A 26,425-nucleotide genomic window follows, 5' to 3' on the forward strand; every position below is an offset into this window, starting at 1 on the left:
GCTGCAGCGCAGGGAGTTCTACTCAGACCTATACTAGCAAAAATGCTGGCACATGCGAACTTGTACCACAGGATTGGATGTAGGATGCAGCACCTGCTACTGAACCCATCCCCATATCATGGACCTGATCTGCCCATCCTCCCCCCACCACATTATGCGCCCCACCCCCTTACCTGTCATCAGTATCTTCTGCACATGCTCCCAGGGCATGCAGGAAGGCTTCAGAGTTCCCACTGGTGCTCCAGCAGAGCACAAATTCCTGTGCTGGCAGAGCACATTTTACAGCTGCCACCGACTGCTTTATGGCATAAAATTCATAAAGGTGGCGGCGGCTAAACTTAGAACATGACAGAACTATGGAGCCAGCATTATTTGAACAGGTTTATTATAAGAAAGTTAACATGACATTAAGTAAAAATGCAAAATTGTGCAATTATGGCAAAACCACACATTTGCCCTCAGAGGACTACAGTACATCTTACTAACATACCTGAGCGCTGAACATCTGACGCCATTTCTAAACATATTTCAGAACACCGGGAATTCTGATATCACGTAAACCATGCACATTGCACATATACCAGAGCCAGCAGATACGGGGAGTAACCATAAGGTACTGCCACTGCATAATGCCGATTTTGGCAGGGCTTGTTGCAATGCTGTGGACAATATGCAAAAGCAGCGCTTGGTGGATTATGTCTTTAAATCAGCAAGGTCTGGAATTAAAACTGGGAGCCTTTTCCAGCATTTTCCCCTCAAGACACCTGTGTCAAAATAAAGAGATCTCAACAATACAAGGTAAATAAAGAGGACAGGAGAAAGAGGATGGACCAAAAAAAAATCAGAAACATAGCCCTGCATTGGTTAGCACAGTTATGGTAACTCAAGTGCTGGTTTGTGTCATCTGTGTGCAGGCTTGCTTTTTGGGGGGAGAGTCTGATTCTTAAACAGAAGTTTACACCGACAAATTCTCACAGGATAATTTAAAAGCTTGTAAACAACTAAAGATTCTTGGTTAATATTACTGCTTAAATAGTTAATTATTCATGCATAAGACTCAGTGTATTCCCCCCCATGTCAAAACTTCAACATTTAGCTTTCAAGCACGCTACAGTCAAACCCTCCCCCCCAGTGTGAATGCTTAGACAAAAAGATTTTTGTATTTAGTGCAGATTTTTTTTAAGGAGTAAAAGTTAAGAACACACCAACTGCAGAATAACTACAGCAAATTGTACTTCTATACATCACATGACAGGGTCATTTGCTAACTCAAGCTAACTTCTTAAAATTTCAAGTCAGATTGACATTTCCACTAAATAAATAGAGAAGATTGTCAAAAAGCAGCAATATGTCTTGTAAAATGTTTCAACTGGAGTTTCTGAAAGGTACATAACATGTTTTGCAAAACAAAAATCCTATAACACAACATTGTAAGGGAGGGTGCTTCAGAAAGCTTGCAGCTAAGAGGCTTACAACAGCGCAAATATAGCCAACTAAGGAGTAAGAAATAAACTTAAATACATGAAAGCATCTGGACAATATACCTGTGGACCACAGAAACTATTATATTTAAAAATTCAGTCTTGGCAACTATGTGTCAGTCTTGGCATCAAAGCCTTAAAGAAGTTCTATAACACACATCTAAAAAGGTAGGAGTCACCTTCTCACCATGCGGGACAAACTACACCTTACTATTTCAGCCCTCAGATTCATCTCATGGTATCCAAAGAGCATTTCATTCCCCTTCATTGTTTTTGCATTGTTGCTACTTAATCACGTGGATACAGGATGCAGAAAGGAAATTGGGTTGAGCCATGCAGACATACTTCAGCAGTCATTCACATAGCCAGTTGGCTGCACAGAGGATCAGCTGCAGGATGACAGACTTGTATGTGCATCAACTGCAGGTTTGCAGGGTCACTACTCCCAAGTTGAGAATTTGAGACAAGAATTAAATGTGAGGTCATGGCTTTTTATGAACACAAAGTACAGGTAAGTGTTATCCAAACTGCAGCTCCCTAGCACATACCCTACTAGCTTGGTATCTGAATGTTCTTCAGATTAAAAAAAAAGGAGAAATTCAACCACTCTGCAAGCGTCATGACAGATGTTAAAGGGTGTTTTGTCTTAACATCCAGGACTACTGAAATTTCAGCATGGTATCTGGAGGAACCCAAAGACAAAAAGCTGTTTGCTGAATCTCTGGAAGATGAGGTATGTAATAGAAAGAGGCTTTTATTATCCTTTTAGTTTCACAGTTGTGTTCTCAATATATTGTGCAAGATCACACACACACACACACACTCTCTCCCCCCCCCCCCAGCGAGTTCACATTAATGAAAATGTAACCAGGAATTTCAAAATGTTCAAAATTTAAACTCTTAAAACTGAAGTTAGACCGACTCAAGTCAAAATAGCGACCACCCTTGCATATAACGCCAATTCATCTTTTAAAGCATTACTGTAAGGAGTGTACTTTAAGGAGTGTACAAACTAGGATGGCAGCAGGACATGCTTCATTCTTGAGCAATTGTCTCTTTAATCTGTTGTCTCTCACAAAGAATCACTAGTAGAAGATCTACCATCAACCCTTGTGTTTGTATATCTACCATGTTATACTTCTGTGTAAAACCTTAATCATTTCAAACATCAAGTCATAAAGTGTTGCAATATACTGAACTCTTACTTGGTTCCAAATATTTTTATCAACTGCAAACTTCCAAAAATTGCTATTACTGGATCAGAAAGAAAGCTCAGGAGTGCAAACTTTCACATTACTCCATGAAGAACTGGAGAGCAGGAGGACAGACAACAGACAGAAGTATCCAAGAGTACCAGCAATAGCCTGTATTTCCACATTAGGCCAATTCTGGCAAAAATTTTTCCATGAGAATTCACCAGTTGCAAGTCAAAACAAATACCAAGGAGGAACACAAGGTGATAAATATTGCAAGACAACCCAGCTGCAAGATGACCTAATATTATGCTCAACAGCCAACCACCTCAGCTAGCCTGTTTTGGCTAGGAGTACCTCAAGCTACATCATGTTATCGGGGGATGGACACAAAAAAGTGCATTTAGCGCATAACCTAAGAGATGGAACAACTTTCCCAAAACTAACAGCCATTAAGACTTATCTGGCCTATCCCTAATCTACCTAAGAAATAGCTCCATACAGGAAGGTAAGAATGGAGATTCACACACACAAAAGCAGAAGATATAGGCTTAAGACTAGATATATTAATACTAATTGACTGCTTTAAGTTAACAGTCCCAGTGACCCATTTTAGACTTACAAGTATTACAAATGTACTAGCACCATTGGGTTTAAGCCCTTTATGGAGTGACCAACAAGCTCAACTGTTTCTGAAGCTATACATTTAATTGGCAGAAAATGGCTACCTTTTACACATTGGAAGATTCAAGGACAGATAAACCACACACTATAAATCTAAGCCCACAGAAGAAAGGGGAAGCAGCCCCCTGTCATTTTTTCAAAAGTTTGAGCCCCCCTTCTCTTTTTCAAATGGTTGTTCCTGTTCTGCCGCCAATTTTGATATTTCTGCACATAGTTACCGCAATGTATAAACACAACAAATGTTTTAGTACCTTTATACATATGAAAGAGGTATAAGAACCAGATATTCATCTAGTGTCACTGAATCCAAGATTCCAAACTAGTGATATTGCCTCAGATTTTACCCGTATTTTAAATAAGTCACTTCAAATTTGCTCTCTTCACCTGTGCTATTCATGTTAGATTTGCTTTCACTGTAGTGCATAGTTACCCCAGAACATCTACTCTTGCTTTTAGTCAAACTATCGCTCTAGATAGAACATGATCAAATGCCTAGCAGAGAAAATGCTGATAATTGCACTTTGTAACCCACTCCTTACTCCGCAGGAAAACATCCATTAGGAAACAAAACCACTAAACCCCCACTGCAACCTTTAAAGAGCACCCATCCCCATGTAAAAAAAAGTCATCCATTTCAACTCACATTAAATACTGACAGAACTGGATTGGTTTTTTCTTTTTTAAAAACAGATCTTTCTGCTAGCATTAAATACTAAAGTCTCTAAGGCCTTTTACAAATGAAAGGGAGGGGGAGAAGAATCAAATAACTTTCTGAAGACACTGTGGATACAATTTAGCAACAGCACATTCAAAATGACGTCCTAGATCCCAGAGCTTATCTGGGGTCTCATACACTTTCTGCCACTGGTCATTAACTTCATCGTACTGATAGAGAGAATTCTTCCTGCTGGTTCTGAAGACATGTTCCTCAACAGTGACTTGAGTAGCTCGAACAAACAGATGAAGCTTATTTTTGAGGACAACAAGTTTAATGTATGGATTAATGGACTGATCGCATGGGAAGTCTCTCTTTCGAGTCCACTTGTTCAATTCAATATCATAGGCCTCTATGGTAAACATACGCTGATGGTTTCCACAGGTTCCAGCAATATAGTAGATGGAGTTGTTGTAGACAGCTGCTAAACCCTGGATCCTAGGCACAGTCATGGGAGTTAAGAAACCCCAGTAATCTTTTCGAGGATCATAGCAGAGAAAAAATTCTCCTAAAGATAGAAAAAAGATACCAAAATATAAGCATTTATGAAATTTGCCATAGGAAGAGGTTGATCACATTTTAAATAAGAGATTGGATCTCCTGCCTTCCCAACAGACATTTCCCTAACAGTATTACAGTAGAGCCTCATGTCCAGCAGGCTGATTTGTAGCAAGACTATTCCATAGTAACTGCACCTTTAAGCCATATCCCCAAATACTAAGTCAAGGGCACCAGCTTTGCTCATTTTAATATACCAGTGAAACATAACTGAAGCCCTTGGATATCTATTCCTGTAATTCTATAGCACAGAACATGCACCTAGAAATCCGAGCTGGTTTTCACAATCAAGTGTTCCAGCAACAGAGAGGACTTAAATAATCACTAGTAGGATCAATATTGTGAAAACATTTCTTTCAGTTTGGCAATAGGATAAGGTGAATACATGATCTTTTCATGACTATTACTATGCCGTTACTGTTGTACTCCAGGATGGCCCACTCGGAATTTAGCACGTCACAGCAGTTTTCAAATCATTTGCAGCTCTATTCTAAATTGAGAGCTTCGCATGTGCTAGAACTCTCAGATGGACTGCTTCACCAACTATATTTTCCTATATATTAGACTAAGAAACCACAGGGGTTTAAGCTAAAAACATGACCATTTACTCTAGTCTTTTTAGAGTTTTAGTAAAAAACTCAGGGTTTTTTTAATGCTGATTAGTATTATGGTATATTTTTAATTGTCTTCTGCTGGTTTTATCCCTATTTTTTTATTGCTCTTGGCTCTTAATGAGATAACGTTGCTCATTGGATTTTAGGAATTTAATATATTTTAAGAAAATTTTATAATGCATATATTTTTTATCATACTTGGAAGCCTCTTGGAATGCTGTGAGGGAGATAAAGCGGGGTATAAATTTGCAACAAAACAAATAAGCTCCAAAACTAGTTAAGTGAAACAGCTTCAGGAAATACTAAGCCTCTGTGATGATTAAAAATGGTTTCTGGGATACAGAAATTGAAAACAAGTACTAGTGACACCACCATGTTGGAAATTTGCTCCTGAACTCTTTGTTCAGTGATAAAAGAATAATAATCTTTGAATTGTAAGAAGAACTTTGAGTCAGATTTAAATGACTAATCCAGAGCAAACAGAGTATTTTTCTCTTATATTAAAGATGTTGGTTCAAGTTCATTTTCTCCATTTTGAGAGATAAATTTATATAATTTAAGTGGCAATCCTGCACAGACAATTTAAATTCTACCGAGCATTCTTTATTGTTCATAGCTACCAGTTTCATCCAATACAGGTAGCTGTCCACAGCCAGCATGCTATTACTTTACTGTACAGAAGCTGAAAACACACACAAGAGAGCAGTTTGTACACTAGCACCAGAAGTTCTCCATATATTAGAATTCTAAGTTATATTAGTATGCAACAGACACAAGTGAGGCTCCTGGAAGAACACCCATCTCTAAAATAAAAAAAACAGTTCTACAAAAACAATCCTGGCAAGAATATTCAGAAGGAAGTTCCATCAAGTTCAATGAGACTTACTCCCAAGTAAGTGTGTACAAGATTGCAGCCTAAGATTTGCTGTCAAACATTAGCATGCCTTTGGTCTGAGCAAGGCCAGTGTATTTAGAAGACAAACTAAAATGCTCCAAAGACATTTGGATGCCAACAGCAAGGTTCTACATTTTTTATTTTGTGCTCCTCTGTAGCATCACTTAGTACTGAGGCTTGCAAACCACTGCTTCCCTACTTGTCAGGGGAGAGTACAAATTGCATCCCAGGCCAGCAGGTGTTGACCTAGAGCCTCTATTTTTCCAGCATTTCTCCACAAGAAGTCTAGCCCCGTCAACGATTAATACAGGGCTATCAGCCTCCAGCCAGTACCTTCCCACCAGAGGCCTCCTGCTTTGCACAAACAAGACTTTACTGCCAGTGCTAGAGATCCCGTGGAATATTTGTGATTACAATGAATTCTTCACTGTTAACTTCCCACTGTTGCTTAGCTGTTAATTTAATGCCTGAAGAAGTTATTTGAGCATAAACAAATGGGGGGGGGGGCAGCAAAAGGAACAAAGACTGAATAATAATTTTCTTCTTAGGAGTCAGATTACAGTTCTCTTTTAAAACAGTGGAATGTTAAACTTGCTTCCCTGTCCCATTCCCAAAACGTATTTACTTGGTAGGAAAGTTACTTTTTTATGCTCAGTGACCCATTCTACGCCACTATTTGACACACTTTGCAGCAGAGTCCTGGCAGATACAGATCTGCCTGTCTAAATTCAAATACTGGATATACGGGATGGGGAGGCAATGAAAGCGACAGTGACCTTAATAATTTTATTTATGCATGATTTAGTTCTAATCATAATGCAATTCACAGAGTTCTGCATCCTCAGGTTTTATCATAGCAACGGGTGAGCTACTGGTCCCCTCCATATCCACCTGCCTTAAATACCTGTCACTGCCTAGTGCAGTGGTTTTCAAACTCTCAGGGAGAGCTTGAGAGCCACTAAGTCTTTGCTGCAGGCAGCAGGGACAGGGGGAAGGCAGAGACAATGCCCAGCATCATGCCTCTGATCAGAGCACAGGGGCGTGCTGCCACTCAACGCCGCCTGCAGCATACACCCAGGGATCTGGGGAGCCCAGCTTCAGCCTCAGCAGGGCTCCCCACGCAGAGCAGAGCCCCCCAGAAGGCAATCGCAACCACTTCCAGTTTTGCAATCGAGAAACAGGAAGTGGTTGCGATCACCTTCTGGAGGGCTCTGCACTGCGTGGGGAGCCCTGCTAAGGCTGGTGCTAGGCTCCCCAGATCCCTGGGTGTCTGCTGCAGGTAGCGGTTAGTGGCAGCGTGCCCCTGCGCCCTGATAAGAGGCATGATGCTGGGCATCGCATCTCTGCCTTCCCCTTCTCCCTGCCCCTTAAGGGAGAATTGCCCAGGGCTCTCAGGCTGGGGCGTCGCGATGCCCCAGTTTGAAAACCACTGGCCTACTGTATACCAAGAACAGCATTAAAGTACAGCATTCAAGGCCAGAAAAATGTCTTTACATTTACAATACGAGTCCTCAGAGACACAAGGTTACCTCATACTATGCAGCAGAAATATTTTCAGCAAATCCATATTAATGTTGGAGAGATGTGCTCTGCAAACACGCAGCAACATGCCTCCCTGTTGCCTCTCAACCTCATTGTTCACTGCAACACATGTCGCTAACTTGCCAAGTGTATCTTACATGTATAGGTATGATGCAATCACAACTCAGAACAAGAGGCAGAAGTGAGGGAATCTATTTGCCCAGTGCCAAGAAGCAACCCCAGTATTCAGTCCAAGGTTTAGCATAAACACAACTGATCAAGAATTCTTAGTATTTTCACCTCAATAATGAAGTAAAAAACTACAGAATCACTATTTCAGAGTAGAACAGACATGGCACTTAACCAGCCTTCATTTTCCATTACTGGAAGTCAAACATCTGTACTTTATTTCCAGTCCCAAGGAGCCACAATGTTGATTGTTTTCATATTGTCCTGCTCTGTATTCTCTCTGCAACAGCACAATATAGCAGGACAGAACAAGTAGAAACCCCGAATGCACAATGTGCTTCTGTTTAGAGAAATTATTGCAAGCGCATCTCATCATCACTCTATTCATTATCACCACTGTTTCCCGCACTCTTGTATTCCTCCCTGTACTTTAAATTATCTTCTCCACTCTTTTCCAGAGCAAACCCACCCACTAGAGATTTCCTATATTAACAGGGATTGCTTCAACAGCAGTCAATAAGCCACTCCAACAGTCATCTCTATAAAAGGGATTTGAAACTGGAACAACTCCACACAAGCCAGATATTCTATGGCTTGAGCGAGGCTGAACCACCATGGATTCAGGGTTTCTTCATCCTAGAGAGATCCAAGAGATGGCTGGTAAAAGAACCCATTATTATATGTCTCCCCTTGTTTATTAACTTGATGACATATACACCAGTGGTTCTCAAATTGGTGGGTCACGATCCACCAGTTTGTGTAACGCTTCCCCTGTCCCTTTAAGGGGCAGGGGAAGGGGAGGGAGGCAGCAATGCAATCCCCAGGATCGAGTAGCTAAGGGGGGCAAAGGGTGGTGCTTTGGACTTACTGTGAACAATGTACAGCTGCAGCAGGAGGTGTGGGGAGCCCTGTGCAGCGCTCTCCGACTCATGGAATTTGCAATAAAAGCAGGCACAAAGCACCTCCTGCAAAACAGAAGTGCTTTGTGCCCACTTTTACTGAAGATTCCAAGAGCTGAGGAGCACTGCTGAGCACTGCACCTCCTCCAGCCCTACATTGTTCACACTAAATCCGAAGCACCCCCCCTCACCCCTCCTAGTGATGCAATCCTGGGGATCACATCACTGCCCTACTCCCTCCCCTGCAAGAACTTACTGAGGAAGTAAAGCTCCCTCAACGTTTCAGAAACGCTGATATACACCACAAGTGTTCAGGAAAGAAGCAGAACAAAAGAAAAGCCCAATCCTATGGGCTACCCTATGAGAGTGGGGCACAGTTCAGTTTTCATAAAAGTTTTCATATTCTGGGCGGGAGGGCCACTTCAGAGACATCAGCACAAAAGTCACACAGTACGTGGATCCTGACGACACCTGTACATACCTGGATCCTACTCCCTTCCCTTTGCCCATTTTGTCTCCCTTATTCCCCTTCGACTCCTGCCAGCTCTAGAGCTGCCATAGGTTCAAGGAAACTAAAGGGAAGTTCCCTCACCTTGGAGGAGACCTCCATGGGTGCCCCCCAACCGCAGGATGCAACATATGCCCTGTTGGCATGGCTGCATGAGTGCTGGGTAGTCAGGATTGAACTCCAAGTCATTTGTGAACAGAAGTGCTGCATAAGGAGCTGTTAAGAAATTGAAAAAACATATGAAGCTGTCTCATTTTGGGTAAGATCAATGGTTTTACTCTGGACTGCCTACTGCAAGTAGGCAATTACTTCTAGGTCTCAGACTTTCACTACACTTCTAAAATACTCACAACTGGAAATGCCAGAGATTGAATCTAGAATATGTGAGGTCTAGCCAATGCTCCTGCTCATAAGCTTCACAACAATGACTGTGTTGCACTCCAACACAATCACTGAAAGAGTAACCATGCTACATTCTCCTACCAGATCACTAGTTGATCTCCCCAGCCTCTACACCACCTACAAACTGTTCTACTTTACCACTGATAGGTTATGATGGTGTAACTCCAAACCAATAGTGCCTGCTTCGGTTTACATAGTTTAATGCTTCAGACAACTCAATAGAAATCACATCACCACAATTAAAAATGCACACACAATTATGCCTGCAATGCAGGACATGAACAGAACCCTTATGTTATGTAAGCCATAACTCTCAAGTTATTCTGACGTAGCGTGCACTCATTCAGTTATTTACTACTACAAGACCATTCCACCCCGCCCCCCAAAACACACAGGCACCTTACCCTGTAAAACATAGATATTGTCTTTATATTCCACAGCATTATGAAATTCCATTGCTACAGGCATTGGACAGACAGCTGTCCAGCAGTTCTCTCTGCCATCATAGCACTCCACAGATTTCAACGAGTTGCGCCCATCTCCTTCGTAAACTCGACCACCTATTGCGTACAATTTACCACAACAATGAACCACTTTGCAGCCTATCCTGGCACGAAGCAGTGGCGCTTTAGGAATCCATTTATTGCCTGAATGATCATACATCCAAAAGTCACTTTCCGCTCTGTGGTCTATGGAGACCTCACTGCTGCTCGGTCTGTACCCTCCAGCAATATAAATGTCATTGTCAGGCGAGACAAGAATCCCAACTTCCCGCAAATCATTGGGCGGTTTGCATAGTTTGAACACTCTTCCTGTAGCAGAATCTAAACAAGGCACTGTTTGCTTCTTTCCTGAGTGTTTGTGGGCAGCATCGAAGCAGATGATCATTTCTGAAGCAGTCATTCCAAGCCGCTGGGTATAGCCATTGGCACTACTTTGTCCTTTCTGTACACAGTTTTTGGCTATAGCCTGTGCAAACATGGGAGGGATTTTCTCTATGAATGTTTCATCCAATAGGGGCATGCGGATGCATTTGGCAAAGATTTCAGGCAAGTGGGTTTCTCTTTTGTCAGGCTCATGTTCAAACCATCTTATAATGCTTTCATAGACATGCTCTTCCTTGTCAACATTCAAATCGTTGCTGTCCAGTATGCTTACAAGTTGGTCTTTCCTCAGCTGGAGAAACTCTTGTTCTTTGGTGACACTCAGGAACTTTTTACGAATGTAGTCTTGTGAACTAACTTTAAGTTCCTGATGCCCATAGTGATCAGCAAAAATAAAAACCCCAATGGAATTCTGGGGGTCCAAGTGACTAATCATGTATTTAGCACACTGGTCCTGGATAGAAGGAATCTGGAAGATACTAGCTGCAGTGAACAAAGCTTGAACATTGGCCTCTGTTAGTGTTACTCTGGAGGTATATGCATAATTCAGTACTAAATGCATGGACTCTGCTTCAACACCAACAATCCGAACTTCTTTCTGAGTACTCTCAGTAAGGCCACTTGTGAACATTGATCTAGAAAAGAAAAATATGTGCACAATTATTTATTTAAAAAGTGCTGTTAATACGCCAACACTGCATTAATCTAAACATCTTTTGGTTATACAGAAGACACATGTTTTAAACCCTTTGCTTTACTGCCAGCAATTTACTTATGGGCAGCCCAATCTTGTGCTCCCATGGCACATGGCTGCAGTGGCACAGAAAATGGCTGTCGCTGCATTCAGCACGCCCAAGGCAGCAGCGGGCAGCACCTCGTGAGAAGGGAAGTAGCCCCACAGGGAAGAGCGTTCGTGTAGGGCGCCAAGCCCCATATGAACGCTCTGGATCTGGTGGAGCGGAGCTCCACCAAACCCACTTCCCTCCTCTGGCACACCTCCCCTCTGTCCTCTCCCCGCCCCCCCTCTCCAGCACGCCTCCTTCCCATCCTCTCTCCACCTGCCTCCCCCATCCCCGGAACACCTCCTCCCCACCCCCGCTTACCTTACCAGGCTTGGCAGTCCATGTGGCTGCAGAGTGGCAGAGGTTGGGTGCCTCCCCGGCGCCAGCCCAGCGCTGGGCTAGTATGGGCACTGGCCCAGCATTAGGCCTCACAAACATGCCTTATGGCACGTTTGCAACACTGTGTGCCGGCGGTAAGCCAGCACATTGAGCCCAGAATTGGGCTCTAAGACAACCAAGGACAGAATTTGTTGAGCCATCCTGATGAACCATAAGGTTATCTCCAAGTTCGATACACCATCTGAAAATATGCATGCTTTATTTTCAGTGTGAGCATTGTAACATATGACAATCAGGGTGGATTGCGTAATCATTGGTGAGAATCACACATAACAAGTGTGCAATGTGGATATTCTCAGCAGTCCACATTAACACTTGAGGGATTTCAAGTTATTTGAAAAAAACTTTCACCATTTTTATACTGTGACAATATTAGGTAACTATAAAACTGTATTAAGTAGAACGAGCAGATTACACTTACGTGACCAAAAATTTAAAAACCCACATACCTACATTACCATAGTGAGGTTCAGAGTGATCTGAGAAGAACAAAGCTTTTTTTTTTTTTACTTTGTTAATACCATCCTTCCTCCAAGGAGCTCAAGCTGTTGTACATGGTTCCTTCCCTCCTTTTGGCCCCACAACAACCCTGAGAGGTAGGTCAGGTGGAGAGAATGACTGGCCCAAGGTTATTCAGAAAGCTTTGTGGTTGAGCAGGGATTTGAGCCTGAACCATCCAGGGTACCATCCTGTGGCTGAGCAAGGCCCAGCCTGGACCATCCAGGTCCAAGTCCAACATTACTACATCTACCCCCAATTGAAAGAACTGAGCTAATAGAGTTCTGAGGCACATGAACAATGGCACTGCATATGTTATTACCAACTGGACAAGTTTTAATGCAATTGTATACAGAAACTCATATCTGAAAACTTGTTTTGATTTGTTTTCCTCCCACTGAGGACACTCTCAAATGGCCTGAGCTAGACAGTGATAGTTTGTGGGAGTAGACTGTGGAAATGAACTCTTAATATTCTATAACACAAGTACTCTTTTGCAGGAAAGGCAAACAGGTGTGATCCTGTTTTTATGGCAATTACCCAAAGCCTTGTTATTTTGAAAAAGGGCTTAGTCACTTAAAAGAACAGGGAAAGGTTTAGAAGGGCCAGATAGGTTCTCAGCCACATACATACAGCCAGTTCTATCAAAACTTAGTAACCTCAAGAGTAGAAGATAAACTAGCCATGAAAGGCAGTATAGCAATAAATATGCAGCAAGAACTCTACAGCAAGTTCAGTACAGCTTTACGATAGCAACATGTAAACCATATTTAGGGCCCAGTCCTAACTAACTTTTCAGTACTGATGCAGCCTTTTCAGTACTTTTGTGTCTTTTCAGTACTTTTCAGTACTGATGTGTCAACATGATACACACTGCATTCTTTGGTGCTGCAGCAGTCAGGAAGGACTCCTCAAGATTGTTGGGGAATGACAACACTGAGTAGTGGTTATTAGTTGAGTATCTGGTTCTTTAATGTTGAAATTCTATGTGGTCCCTTTAATGGTCTTTTTAAAGGGTGTGTCCCCTTGCTGATTCCTCCTTATGTATATATAGCTTCTTGTTTGCTGACTTTAGTAGAACAGGAGAGTGTATTTTAATCTCTGTTTTAGCATACTTGCATGCATCCAGGAGCAGCTTTTTAGGGCTCCTGGTCTTCTAATTTTAAGAACCTTGATGTGAGAAATGTTTGTATAACTCTGCATCAGATTGTAAGTAAACTGCCTTTATTCTTAACCTTTGGATTTGAGTTTTTGTGCCTTGGCTTCCAAGCAGCCTGGGTAGAAGATTATAAGAGTTTTTGCCTGAACCAACAGGTTATGGGCCCAGGTCAGTGCTTTATATAAGAGTAAAGTGAGCTTTTTTATATATACTCCTTGAATTAGTTTTTTTTTCTACCCATTTTTGAAGGCTTGTATTTTTTGAGTAATTATGGCACAAGGAGGCATAATTTATCAAGCTGTGGAAAAACTGAATCCTCATGCTTTCCAGAAGTGGAAGTCAAGAATCAGAATGGACTTAGAACTACATGGAGCTTTAATCGCTTTAGATGATGAATGCCCAAGTAGTGGAGGTGAAGCAGTTGTTGAATGGAAAAATGCAGACATAAGGGCAAGATCAATTATAATGAGATCTCTTACTGATGAACAGCTGACATACATTGAGGAGGCAAAAACAGCAAAGGAAATGATGAAAAATCTCACTGATGTTTTTGCTAAACTAGGTGGAAAACATCAAGGTTATTTGTTGAAGGCTTTGGGACGTATGAATTTAACATCTAAGCAAGATTGTGAAAAGCATATTCATGAGTTTACACAAATTTTGAGAGATATGGAATTGACTGGTTTTAAACTGGATGAGGATCAGCGTGTTTGGATTTTCTTGGGATCACTGGATGAAGACTTGTTTGGTGCCTTCTCAAGTATAGTGTTGGGATGTGAAACCAATCAATTCAACAAAGTATTAGCTGAATTACGAACATATTGTACCACTTACAAGTATAAAGAGAAGACTGGCTTTAACTATAAACTACAAGGGAAATTTCAGGATAAAGACTTGTTTGTTTTTCTTGTGGGGGTAAGGGCCATTTTGCAAGACAATGCCCCAGTTCAAATTTCTGTCCTCCTAGAATAAAAAGGAATAATAGGAGAGGAGATACATTTCACCCCCAGTGGAATGTAAATAGTAGAATCTTAAGTGAAGAAAGTAATTCTTCTCAGTGTAAAGATTTTAATGTAGAGGGGAATATGCAGTTGAGAGAAATATCAGTGAAGGATGAAGAGAAAATTGTAGGAAAATTTTTAAGTTTAACCCAGCCTAACCCAGTAAAAACAGGTTTGGATAGTGGACAATGGGGCTACAAGCCATAGTACAGCAGATAAAGAGTTTTTCTATAATTTGAATATGAGCACAGGAAAGGTTGTTACAGCAAGTGGACAAATTTTAGATGTTACAGGTGAAGGACAAGGAAGATTAAGATGTATAGCTGATGATAAAATTGTCAATACAGTAGCACATAATGTACAAAGCCTGTACATACCAGGCTTGCAAGGAAATACTTTGAGTGTATCTCAATTGGATAAGAAAGGACATGACATCAATTTTCGTAATGGTAGATGCACTATAACTAAAGATGATAAGCTTATTGCGCAAGCCTTTTTGCAGGATGGTGTGTATGTTTTAGATTTGGCTTGTGAGAAAGTAGTGTATATAAAGGAAGGTTGTAATCAAGAATGCCTCCACCTATGGCATAGAAGATTTGCATATCGAGATGTAAATGCTATTCAGGATCTTCAAAGAAGGAACCTGGCAACAGGTATAAAGATAAAGCCTTGTGATCATCATAATGAGAGATGTATAGATTGTGTAAAGGGGAAAGGTAGTCGACCATCCTTCCCACAAAGGCATGAGCAGCGTACTATAAGACCATTAGAGCTAATACATAGTGATTTGTGTGGACCATTTCAGGTTCCATCTATAGGCAAAAACAGGTACTTATTAACCTTTATAGATGACTATTCTAGATATTGTATGATTTACTTAAAGAGAAAAGTGAGACTCATGAGGCAATTAAGAAATATGTGGCAGTTGTGAGTAATAGATTTGGAAGGAAACCTCAGAATTTGCAGACAGATCAAGGTGGTGAGTATTCCTCACACCTTACACAGAATTATTTAGAAGAGCAGGGAATTATACATAGATATACAGTGGCCTATACACCTGAACAGAATGGAATTGCAGAACGTAAGAATAGATCTTTGTTAGATATGGTAAGATGTATGCTTATAGATGCAAAATTACCATATCAATTTTGGGGAGAAGCAGTAAATACAGCTACATATATACAGAATCGTCTGCCCACTAAGGGAGCAGCAGATGGTAAAACCCCATATGAGTTGTGGTATGGTAAACCACGAAGTATAGAACATCTTAGAGTGTTTGGGTGTAAGGTTCTTTCGCATATTCCGAAGGAAAAGCATTCTAAATTAGATCCTAAGTCTGAAGAAGGTATTTTGTTGGTTATTCTGAAAACTCTAAAGGTTATCGTGTCATGGATTTGAATACGAGTTGCGTGACAATAAGACATGTATTACATTTTATTGAGGATGAGAAAGTAGATAAAAGTCAAACCTTTTTTGATGAACTGGCAGAACCGGATGAGAAGTTTATACTTGTTCCAGCTTATCAAAGTAATACATCTAGATGCTTGGATTTAGACCCAATGGTTAGTGTAGAATCAGAAGGGGAAGTTATACAGGAATTAGATCCAGAAGCCAGTACATCAGTAAAGGAAGAATTGCCAGGATTAGATGATGTTTTGGAGGAAGATCAAGTCATCATGCAACAACCTAGAAGGTCACTTTGAGAAAAATAAAGGTGTACCACCTGTCCGGTTAACTTATTCTGCAAGATTGGTGTCGGAGTGTGAGCCGGAATCATGGGAACAGGTTGAAAGAATGCCTATGGATGAAGCAAAGAAGTGGAAAGATGCAGCTCAAGAAGAGATGGAGGCGTTGCATAAGAATGGAACATGGACTTTAACTCACTTGCCTCCTGGCAAGAGGGTAATAGGTTGTAAATGGGTTTTTAAGCTTAAACAGGTTGTAAAAGGGGAGGTGCAATGCTACAAGGCTAGGTTAGTTGCTAAAGGCTACTCACAGAAATATGGTGAGGATTATGATCAAACTTTTGCACCTGTTGTGAAATATACAACTATACGGATGCTTTTGAGTGTCGCTGCATCTAAAAGATTGTATTAGGCATTTGGATGTAAAAACTGCCTTTTTGCATGGAGAAATAACAGAGCAAATATTTATGAAACAGCCACCCAGTTTTATAGATCAAAAGAGACCAGATTTAGTGCGTAAGCTCCATAAAGGGTTGTATGGATTGAAACAAGCTGCAAAAGCTTGGTATGAAAAACTTCACCAAATGCTGACACAACAGGATTTTAAGCAGGGACAGGCAGATCCATCTTTGTATACAAGATATAGCAATGGTAAATGGATGTATCTTTTGGTCTATGTTGATGATTTACTATTGATTTATGAGGATGAAAAGGATTATAAGGATATTGTATCTCAACTGAATAGGGAAGTGGAAATTAAAGAATTGGGGGATGCAGCCTTTTATCTTGGCATCCAGATTGAGAAGGATGAGGAGGGAAGTTACTTTCTTAGTCAAAAACCAAAGATTCTAGATTTAATAGAATCTTTGGTACTTGAAGATGCTTATTCAGTTGTTACACCTATGGAAAGTGATTTCTTTAAGCAAGGAAAGACTGAACCTTTGTCTAGTAATGATAAGTATAGAGAAGCTGTGGGAAAATTACTTTATTTATCAACCACAACTAGACCAGACATTGCTAATGCAGTGGGAATTTTGAGTAGAAGAACGCACTCTCCCACACAGTTAGATTGGATTGGCATTCAAAGGGTTGTGAAATATTTGAAAGGAACATTGGATTTTAAGTTAAAGCTTCCAGCTAGAGATAGCCCAAAGTTGGTAGTATATACAGATTCTGATTGGGCAGAAGATCCTTCAGATCACAAGTCAACTAGTGGACACTTGTTTATGTATGGTGATGGAGCAGTGAGTTGGGGAAGTAAAAAACAAACTATTGTTGCCTTATCTATTACAGAAGCTGAATTAGTTTCATCGTCTGAGGCATGTAGGGAGGCAACATGGCTTTGCAAATTACTGAATGATATGGGAATGCAAGAAATACTTCCAGTGCAAGTTAAAGAAGATAATCAAGGCTGTATAAAACTGATGCAATCAGAAGGATATAATGCAAGAACAAAGCATATAGATGTAAAGTATTATCATGTACGTGATTTGGTTATGCAGGGTATTATTAAGATCAATTATTGTCCTACACAAATGATGATAGCTGATTTATTGACAAAACCATTACCAAGAGATAGGTTTCAGAAATTACGAGCAGAAATGAATCTTTTAGATTCACTTACTCAGTGTTGAAAAGGGGTGTTGGGGAATGACAACACTGAGTAGTGGTTATTAGTTGAGTATCTGGTTCTTTAATGTTGAAATTCTATGTGGTCCCTTTAATGGTCTTTTTAAAGGGTGTGTCCCCTTGCTGATTCCTCCTTATGTATATATAGCTTCTTGTTTGCTGACTTTAGTAGAACAGGAGAGTGTATTTTAATCTTTGTTTTAGCATACTTGCATGCATCCAGGGGCAGCTTTTTAGGGCTCCTGGTCTTCTAGTTTTAAGAACCTTGATGTGAGAAATGTTTGTATAACTCTGCATCAGATTGTAAGTAAACTGCCTTTGTTCTTAACCTTTGGATTTGAGTTTTTGTGCCTTAGCTTGCAAGCAACCTGGGTAGAAGACTTTAAGAGTTTTTGCCTGAACCAACAAAGATAAGGGACCATTTGATCCCTTACATCACAGCTGCATTGGTGCTTGAAAGTTGGATAGGATTGGGCCCTAGGTCAGCTGCCTTATTTGATCTGGTTCCCTCTATCATAAGACATGTTTATATACTGTAGGAGTAACAGTTCCATTTGCTCATTCAGTTTTTATGGCAATTACCAATAAAAACTTGGCAAAAAGAAAAATACATAACAGGTACAAGAAAAAATGTGATTAGCTTGGATACAGGGGCAACAACTGGCTAAGGATCTCTAGCATGTATTTAGAAAATGTGCCTCTCCACACATGAGAAGTGGTGGAGACACAGCAAACTGAGATGAACTCATATTTTGCAAACTGTGTGCAAAGCCTACTGACATATTTCTCTTGCTACATTAATAACAGTTCAACTGAAATGTTTCTTTAATAGATGCACTGTGATGCCAGATCATATGCAGAGCCAGAGCTTGTCTGCTGTCAGTTATGTAACGCTCATGGGTCTTTGCTACTTAGCATGTCAAAGGGATACACTGGCGGGTCAGGTTTGCTGGAATGCAAACAAGATCTAGGACATATCCTTCTGAACATTCATTTAGTGCAGTGGTCTCCAAACTGGATACTGCTACGTTCTGGAAAAGGCTTCCCCAGCGTGAACGGAAAGCTCCGTTCCACCGAGGAGTCTCCTTACCATGCTGCTAATCTCCCCCAAACTGCATGCAAGTCAGCCGCTCTTGCCTAGAAATCTGGGTACAATGCCTGCTAGGGCGACTGACCCCGGAACACAGTTTGGGGGAGATCGGTGGCATGATAGGGAGACTCCCTAGAGCTGGGGTCGGCAACCTGCCATTCTGGAGCCGCAAGCGGCTCTTTCAGCCTTCTGCTGCGGCTCCCTGTGGGGCCAACCCGTGGGGGGGAGGGGCTGACCCCTCCCATGATGAAGCCGCTGCTCACCAGTCCAAGCTTAGAGCACAATCCTGTGCGTGTCTCCTCAGAAGTCCCATTGTGCTTGCTCCCAGGAAAGTGTGCACAGGATTACAGCATTACTCAGCATCCCCCCATCCCTCACTCACACTCTCACTGCTCCATTTCCTTCACTTGGAAACTTGAAAGGGGTTTGGAGACCTCTGCACCAGATGTTATTCTGTATATGTTTGTATACTGTATGAGTAACATACTGTATATGTAGCACCAAAGCATATTTCATGGTTGGGAAGTAATCACTGTTAGTGATTTTTTTATTTTATTCAGTTTTGAACTCTTAGCTTGTTTGTTCAGGAGCACCTTTGTGAACAGTGTTAAGTAATACTAAGTGGTCTTGTTCAGAGGTAGTATTGTGTGGAAAGGCATTTACAGAAGTACATGACAGTAAAGAATGACGGTATCCTTCACAAGCAGTTCACCTGTGCACAATTGAAAACAGTTGTTCTCCAACTGTGGGTCTGGACCTGATTTTTAGTGGGACCTACAAGAGGTGAGTGTATTATATAACTGGGACCTATGAGAGGGGAGCGCAAACTATATATGCAGTGTTATCTTCATTTTAGATGTCAAAAGGGTTTTGTGGCTCCTGAGGTTTTTTTTTCCAGCAAATGGGTCCAAATGGCTCTTTGTGTTTAAGGTTGCCGACCCCTGCCCTAGAGGAACAGAGCATTCCACAGACTCGGGGGACAGATTTGGCCGTGCACCAGATCTGACCCACAGGACACAGTATAGAGAGCCCTGATTTAGCGTCTATGCACACTGCTGCAGTCTGGGAACTCAACCACACCACTCTAGCATACACAAATAGCTTCTTTAAAAGCCAATTCTGTTAAGCAAGAACTGCTAAAAAGTTTAATTTCAGTTTCTATACTAAGGGCCCAATCCTATCCAATTTTCCAGTGCCAGTGCAACTGTGCCAATGGGGTGTATGCTGGATCCTGTGGTGGGGAGGCAGTCACAAAGGCCTCCTCAAGGTATGGGAACATTTGTTCCCTTACCTCAGGGCTGCATTGCAGCTGCACCAGTGCTGGAATGTTGGATAGGATTGGGCCCTTAGTCTGTAAGCACTCTGTAAATTAAGATACCATGAAAAAAAAAACAGCACCATTCACACATTTGCAAAACAATTATTCAAGTGATCAGCACAGAATTCAAGATGCCTGAAGGATTAGTTTCAGAAAATGCATAATTGACATTATTATATAATGGTTTAAACTAGGAAAACAAATGCAACATACCTGAAATAAGGACTGATTGCAGCAAGAACATTCCGATGGCAAGAAAATGTTTTTCCATGATCTACTTCCACCACAATATCCGTCAGCTGTCCTTCATCATACATCATTTTGAGCTGTTGGAGAATGCTACAAGCATGGAAGGGATCCATTCCACCACCAAACGTACTTGAAGCAGGAGTTCCATTCAGAGTTTGAGGAAACTTGCTTTGTTCTGATGAGACAGTGAAACAAAAGCAAAAGGTATTTCTTTTGCAATCCCTATATATCAAGAAATAAGCCATATTTCAAGGATAGTTTGTTCTTAAGTGGGGCAGGGGGAAGCTTAAGACACAACAGCAGGCATTAGGATGACTTCAGGGTTTGCAAAAAACACCACCGTATATTGTACTAAGTCTTGATGGATATTCTGTGTCTTTTTACCAGCCACCTAGCAGTAGAAGTTCACATACCTCTCATGTTTGTGAATACAGCAGTGTTTCTCAAACCATGAGCTGGGACCCACTAGGTAGGTTGTGAGCCAATTTCAGATGGGTCACATAGCACGCAGCACAACCACCACTGAAAATACAGGAAGATGGGGTGCTGGAAATGGGGAGGGACATGTGGTTATTTTGCTTGTGTCAAGGTTGCAGATAGGTTTTTCTTTCTGATTCACTTTGCTATTGGAAAATGGCTGAGAAATAACCCTACTGCAGCATTCTCAGGAAAGTAGCAGGTTCTGAGGTCACAATGAAGGTGGTTCCTGCTTGATGATGTCACTTCTGGCCATGACATCACTTCCAGGTTAATGACATCACTTCTGGTGGATCCCAGACAGATTGTCATTCTAAAAAGTGGGTCCTAGTGCTAATAAGTTTGATAACTATTGGAATTCAGTTTGAGAACCACTGGAATACAGCAAGACAACAACCCATACTATGCTTGAAGACGTCTTTGAGACACTGGATGACATCCTGAGCTTTGATGCAGTACCACCCTGTTGGCAGAAGCACCTTCCATTCACAGAAGGAGAGCTCTACTCCACCAAGCCATTATGCGCAAGCACAATTCTCCTGCTGACGGTGCCTCTTGCCAACAGAGCACTGCTACAGAGTGTTGGCTATACATTGGGAAACTTACATCTGTACAAAACAGCCAGCAAAAAGTACGTAAATGAAGCACTATTACAAACAGCTGCATCAGTTCATTTGTTTTGATGTCTAATAATTAAAGACCATGCCTTTTCACTATTTTGCATTTTGTTTACTCTCTTGTTCTTAGGTATGAGCAAGCTTTGCCAACTCAGTTATTTCCAACAGTCCATCCATTATGTTAAATAAGCTATGTTAGAGCTGTCCCACATAGTTCGCATGGATATTTTTAAAAGTCTCCATGATTTCTTTCTCACCAGGAGACTAAGCATATAGTGTAGGCTGTGTGCTACAACCTACAATGAAGAATAATTCTGTATCGGACAAGCTGCACAGAATTCTCTGTTGGTTCACCACTGCTCAACCAGTGCTAAAGATACATGCAGGCAAACAAGGCTGGCAGGTTTTTTTTTTATCAACTGGTAGTCATCTATAACATGATCATACACACCCACATACTAAGTTTTGTAACTGACAGAGACAATGATGGCCTGAAAGACATGCAATACAGGTTTAAAGCAGTTTGAGAAACAGTTAAACATTCTTTGCCTGATTTAAGTTCTAGGCATAATTACATTCAGTCCAATTGCCTCCAAAAATTAGGACTCCAGACAATGAGAAGAGTCAAACCTAAAAACACACAAAGAATGCCCAATGAAGGTACAAATGAGCAAATATTTCGTATAAGAAGCCTGTTTTGTTAAAGCAATGAAACAAGCAGAAATTCTAACAAAGGAAAGAGGTAGTGTCTGAAAAATTACAAGTCAGGTTCTTCTACTGAAAGCAACAAACTAAGCAAATACCACTGACACACTGGCTATAAACACAGAACTACTCGTATTCTAAATGGAAGACTCCTATCTCAACTCCACAAGGAGTATTCTTAAATGAAACTTTGCTTTCACCCAAAATGACAAAGTGATTATCCCGTCCAAATGCTCAGTTTTGCACAGCAGAGCTAGTTTGGAATCCACAAATTCTGGCTGAGTTTGGGTAGCCAATCAAAATTTGTCATCACCAGAATCCTTATTCAGTGGAGAGGGTGAAGTCTCTTGTCTCTGTCGTCATGCCAAGAACTAGTGACACTTCAGCTGCCTAGATTCAGTTCAAGGTCAGGAATAATCCCCAGCTTCTTTTCCAAATCAGTTGTACGGCTGGGCCTAAGCACGCTTTCCAAAGGGAAGAGAGATGCACAACACAGCAAATTACTCTTAAAATTTCTAGTCTCCTGAATTTAGCATGGCCACCTTTGCACTCAGATAAAGCAAATAACTCACAATGTTTTCCAAATTCAACAGATAACTTTTGTAATTAAATTAAGACTCAAGTTGAATCAACTGCAACCTACTCCCTTGATCAATCATTCAATGATTCACTACTTCTGTAATCCTATACACACTGAAAAGTCCTACTGAACACAGTAGGACACTCTCTCAGTAGACATGCATAGGACTGCACTGTAAAGATATTGCACAAGCTTCTACTTATTGGTCACATGCACATAAAAAAATGGCTCGTCCCTTCAGCCCACCAATTCCCTCAAGCTTAGGTCCGCTTTGCTTCCTCATATGCCAAATCCCCTTAAGGAAATGCATCTTTAAATCAAACAACTGCACATGCCCCTCTATGTATTCCTGCCAAATGCCCACCTATCCCAGATCCCCTCGCTTACAGACACAGTTATTTAGGGTTTGTGAAGGGAAGAATCATATGTCTACATCCAAGGCCCCTTTGGTTTTTACATTTTCAAGACTACTATATAGAGTTTCTCAAATACACTATCTCATTCTTTTCCACACCAGACCAGATTTTACCCCAAGAAGTCAGATTCACAGCTCCTTCCTTATACTTCACTATAAACCTTCACTATATACTTCGTAAAACCTTCACTATAAGTTCCAATCCCCTGGACTTCATTTCCATCCCTCATAAGAAACTTTTCTAATCTTAGTTCCCAATTCTAAATTCAACTGCAACCAATTTGGTTGCATTCATCCCTTGCTAGTTTTACCCTGCCCTCTTCCGTTCTCCACAAGGGAGGATGTAAATATAAATTAGGACCCATTTCATAAGTGACAGGATCATGTTTAAGCTACACAAGGGTAAGACTATTAGTATTAAGACATTATTCTGCCCTCCCTTTTATCAAAATCTGGATTGCAAATTCCCAGAAGACTAGGATCCACTTCTCCCCATAAAGTTTCAGGAACACCAATATATAAAATTTACAGATACGTCTGCTAACCAAGTAAAGAGACACCTTTTAAAGTACTAGATCTATTATTCTTAGTGGAGGGGGGAATTAGGTTCTTACTAATCCCAAGATAGTATCCTTCCCTGTGGATGTTTGCTGGTGTCTCCCTTGTGTCTAAAGGACAAGAAAGGTCAGGAAAACATCTTTTCCTTTTGTATGACTACATAAACTGCTTCATCAACTTTTTGATGAAAGAAGTCTACAAATATGCTAAACTTTCGATTGATATATTTTTACTATACTAAAAAAATCACTCATTAATCAGGCAGCTCATCAACCACAGGTGACAGTGAGCACCATCTAAAAAGAGGAATTCCTCCTCCTCACACAGAATGGAATTACTCTCCTCACATGGTGTCATGTGCAACACACACCATCTTAAAGCAACAAGTATGTTTTTCCCCTTCAGAGTTACCATTTCAATCACAGTTTACAAAATGTGTGCAGATTTAAACCAACAAATTCATCTATTTTAAAGACACATTTAACCAACCAACTATGATTCCTTCATCCAGTGGTTCCCAAACTTTTTAGAGACCCTAGAGGTTACTGCCTAATTTATTAATGCCAAGGGATGTGGCTGCAGTGGTGACTGAGCAGCAGTGCTCCCCCCACCCCTAGTAGCAGCTTGATGCATATAGCCATAAGAACATAAGAAGAGCCCTGCCAGATCAGGTCAAAGGTCCAACTAGTCCAGCTTCCTGTATCTCACAGTGACCAACAAGATGCCTCAGGGAGCACACAAAACAAGAGATCTGCATCCTGTTGCCACTTCCTTGTATCTGGCACCAGTAGCCTACTTCCAAAAAAAGGAGGTTACATGCACCCATCATGGCTTGTAACCTTCAGAAATTTGATATGTCTCAATCACATCCTCCCTCAGACTCCTTTCTAGATTGAAGAGCACCAAACAATGTAACAGGATTGGGCTGCTAGTTAAATCCCATTAGATAGATCTACAGGCTTTGCTCTTTCCCATTTCTACTGCTGTATCCTCCAGTCTGACCCCCTTTAGGTGGAGAGGAATTATAGCTCAATGCATAAGAACAGGGTTGGGTAAACTTTCAACTTTAGGGATCCTGGTCCTTTAACAATTGTGTTGGAGAGATAATTTCAGCAGGTGCAGCTTGTTATCTGTGAGATGACAAGCTGCACCTGCTGAAATTCCCTCCTTACAATTGTTAAAGATCCAGGATCCCTAACACTGAAAGTTTACCCACCCCTGTTCTTATGCATTGAGCTATAATTCCTCTCCATCTGTGAGAGGAGAAGCTGCACCAGCTGAAATTCCCTGTTCTAAACAAATGTTAAAGGTTCAGGATCCCTAAAGTTGAAACTTCACCCATCCCTGCATAAGAATATAGTATCCTGCTGGATGAGGCCAAAGGACTACCTAGTCCAGCCTCCTGTATCTCACAGTGGCCCACCAGATGCCTCAGGGAACACACAAGATAACAAGAGACCCACATCCTGTTGCCTCTCCCTTGCACTTGGCACTCTGAGATAGCCCAATTTGAAAACCAGCAGGTTGCACGCATACTTCATGGCTTGTAACCTCCAGAAATTTGTCCAATCTCCTTTGCAAGGCATCCAGGCCAGATGCCATCACCGCATCATGTGGCAAGGAGTTCCACAGCTGTCAGACCCCTAAGTTTGTTTAAAAGATGAAGGAGGCAAGGGTAAAAAGCCACCTGGACCATTAAGTAATTAAACCAGCGGTTCCCAAACTGTGGGTCACGGCCCAATTTTTGGGTGGGTCACAAAACTGACAGCTGTGGAGCCTGCCCGTGTACATGGAGCACATCATGTACATATCATGACAGTGAACTAGCCACACCCAGCCTTGAGCATGCATGGCAGAAAACAGAGTCATGCAGCCCAGGCACTCACTGACCCCCTTCCATTGGACCCACAAAGGGCCCCCCACTTCCACAGCACCCCTCAACAAGCCCCCCTCACCCAGCTGCAGAGATTCTAACAGCCACTCATGTACATGGTACAGTCCTGCACTCCCCCACATCCCTCCATGGTACAGTCCTTCACACACACCCCCACCGTCCAATGGAATGGCCTGACCCTCCCCAGCCAGGCCCCCACGGGCACCCTCCGCCTCGAGGCCCCGGCCCACCTCCCATGGCAGCCATGCTCTGGGGCGGGCGAAGGGGAGGCGGGCCCAAGACAGACTGCCACCACCACGGGGGAGCCGCCACAGCTTCCCCCTTTTCAACCCTGCCCCCCCTCAGTCTCCGTTCAGCGCTCCAGAACGCCGCCGCAAGCGCGGCCACAGTCGGCTCAGCGACGTACGCCCGGCCACGCTCCGCAAGCGCTGATTGGAGGAGCGGTGGAGACGCTATCCCAGTCATCGCTGGGAATTGTAGTTTTCTAGGCTTCCCTGCGTGGCCATGCACGCCTCGTACCTCTTGCGTAGTGCATGTTGGGATTTGTAGTTTGGTAGGTGAAAGTCTTTCTTAGTATATACAGATGTGCAGAGGCTCTGATTTGTCTGATTTGTCAGTGTGAGTGGACGTCCCCTGGTTCTGGTGTTGTGCGAGAGGGAAAAGAGCATCCCCCTGTTCACTGTATTTATCACCATGTCCTGAGGCAAGGAGTTCCACAGACACTCAGTGTTCCAACCCCATTTTTGGCATAGTCAGGGAAGGACTGACCTATATAAAGGTCCAGTTTGTACCATTTTCTCACACATACCCCACTTTTTTAAGGGAA

General features: G+C 41.8%; 1 protein-coding gene across 2 annotated transcripts; it reads right to left on the bottom strand.

The window, feature by feature from the left end:
* Positions 1-382: 382 nt before the first annotated feature.
* KBTBD8 (kelch repeat and BTB domain containing 8) lies at positions 383-25,980 on the bottom strand. Of its 2 annotated transcripts, XM_066618160.1 has the most exons (4): positions 25,830-25,980; positions 20,318-20,528; positions 10,064-11,178; positions 383-4,581 (listed from the first exon to the last, which is right to left on the bottom strand). In XM_066618160.1, exons 1-4 carry the CDS (start codon positions 25,843-25,845, stop codon positions 4,118-4,120), a joined length of 1,806 nt encoding a protein of 601 aa, XP_066474257.1. In that variant the 5' UTR covers positions 25,846-25,980; the 3' UTR covers positions 383-4,117. The 2 variants fall into 2 exon arrangements, with proteins under 2 accessions (XP_066474257.1, XP_066474258.1); XM_066618161.1 differs by lacking the exons at positions 20,318-20,528; positions 25,830-25,980 and adding an exon at positions 11,647-11,690.
* Positions 25,981-26,425: the final 445 nt, after the last annotated feature.

The sequence above is a fragment of the Tiliqua scincoides genome, chromosome 2, assembly GCF_035046505.1.
Source record: "Tiliqua scincoides isolate rTilSci1 chromosome 2, rTilSci1.hap2, whole genome shotgun sequence".
Lineage (NCBI taxonomy): Eukaryota > Metazoa > Chordata > Lepidosauria > Squamata > Scincidae > Tiliqua > Tiliqua scincoides.

Coding starts and splice junctions, on each gene's coding strand:
- KBTBD8 (XM_066618160.1), bottom strand. Junction 11,179..20,317: donor GCAATCAGTCCTTATTTCAG/GTATGTTGCATT, acceptor TTTCTTTTCTAG/ATCAATGTTCACAAGTGGCC. Junction 4,582..10,063: donor CAATATCTATGTTTTACAGG/GTAAGGTGCCTG, acceptor TTCTATCTTTAG/GAGAATTTTTTCTCTGCTAT.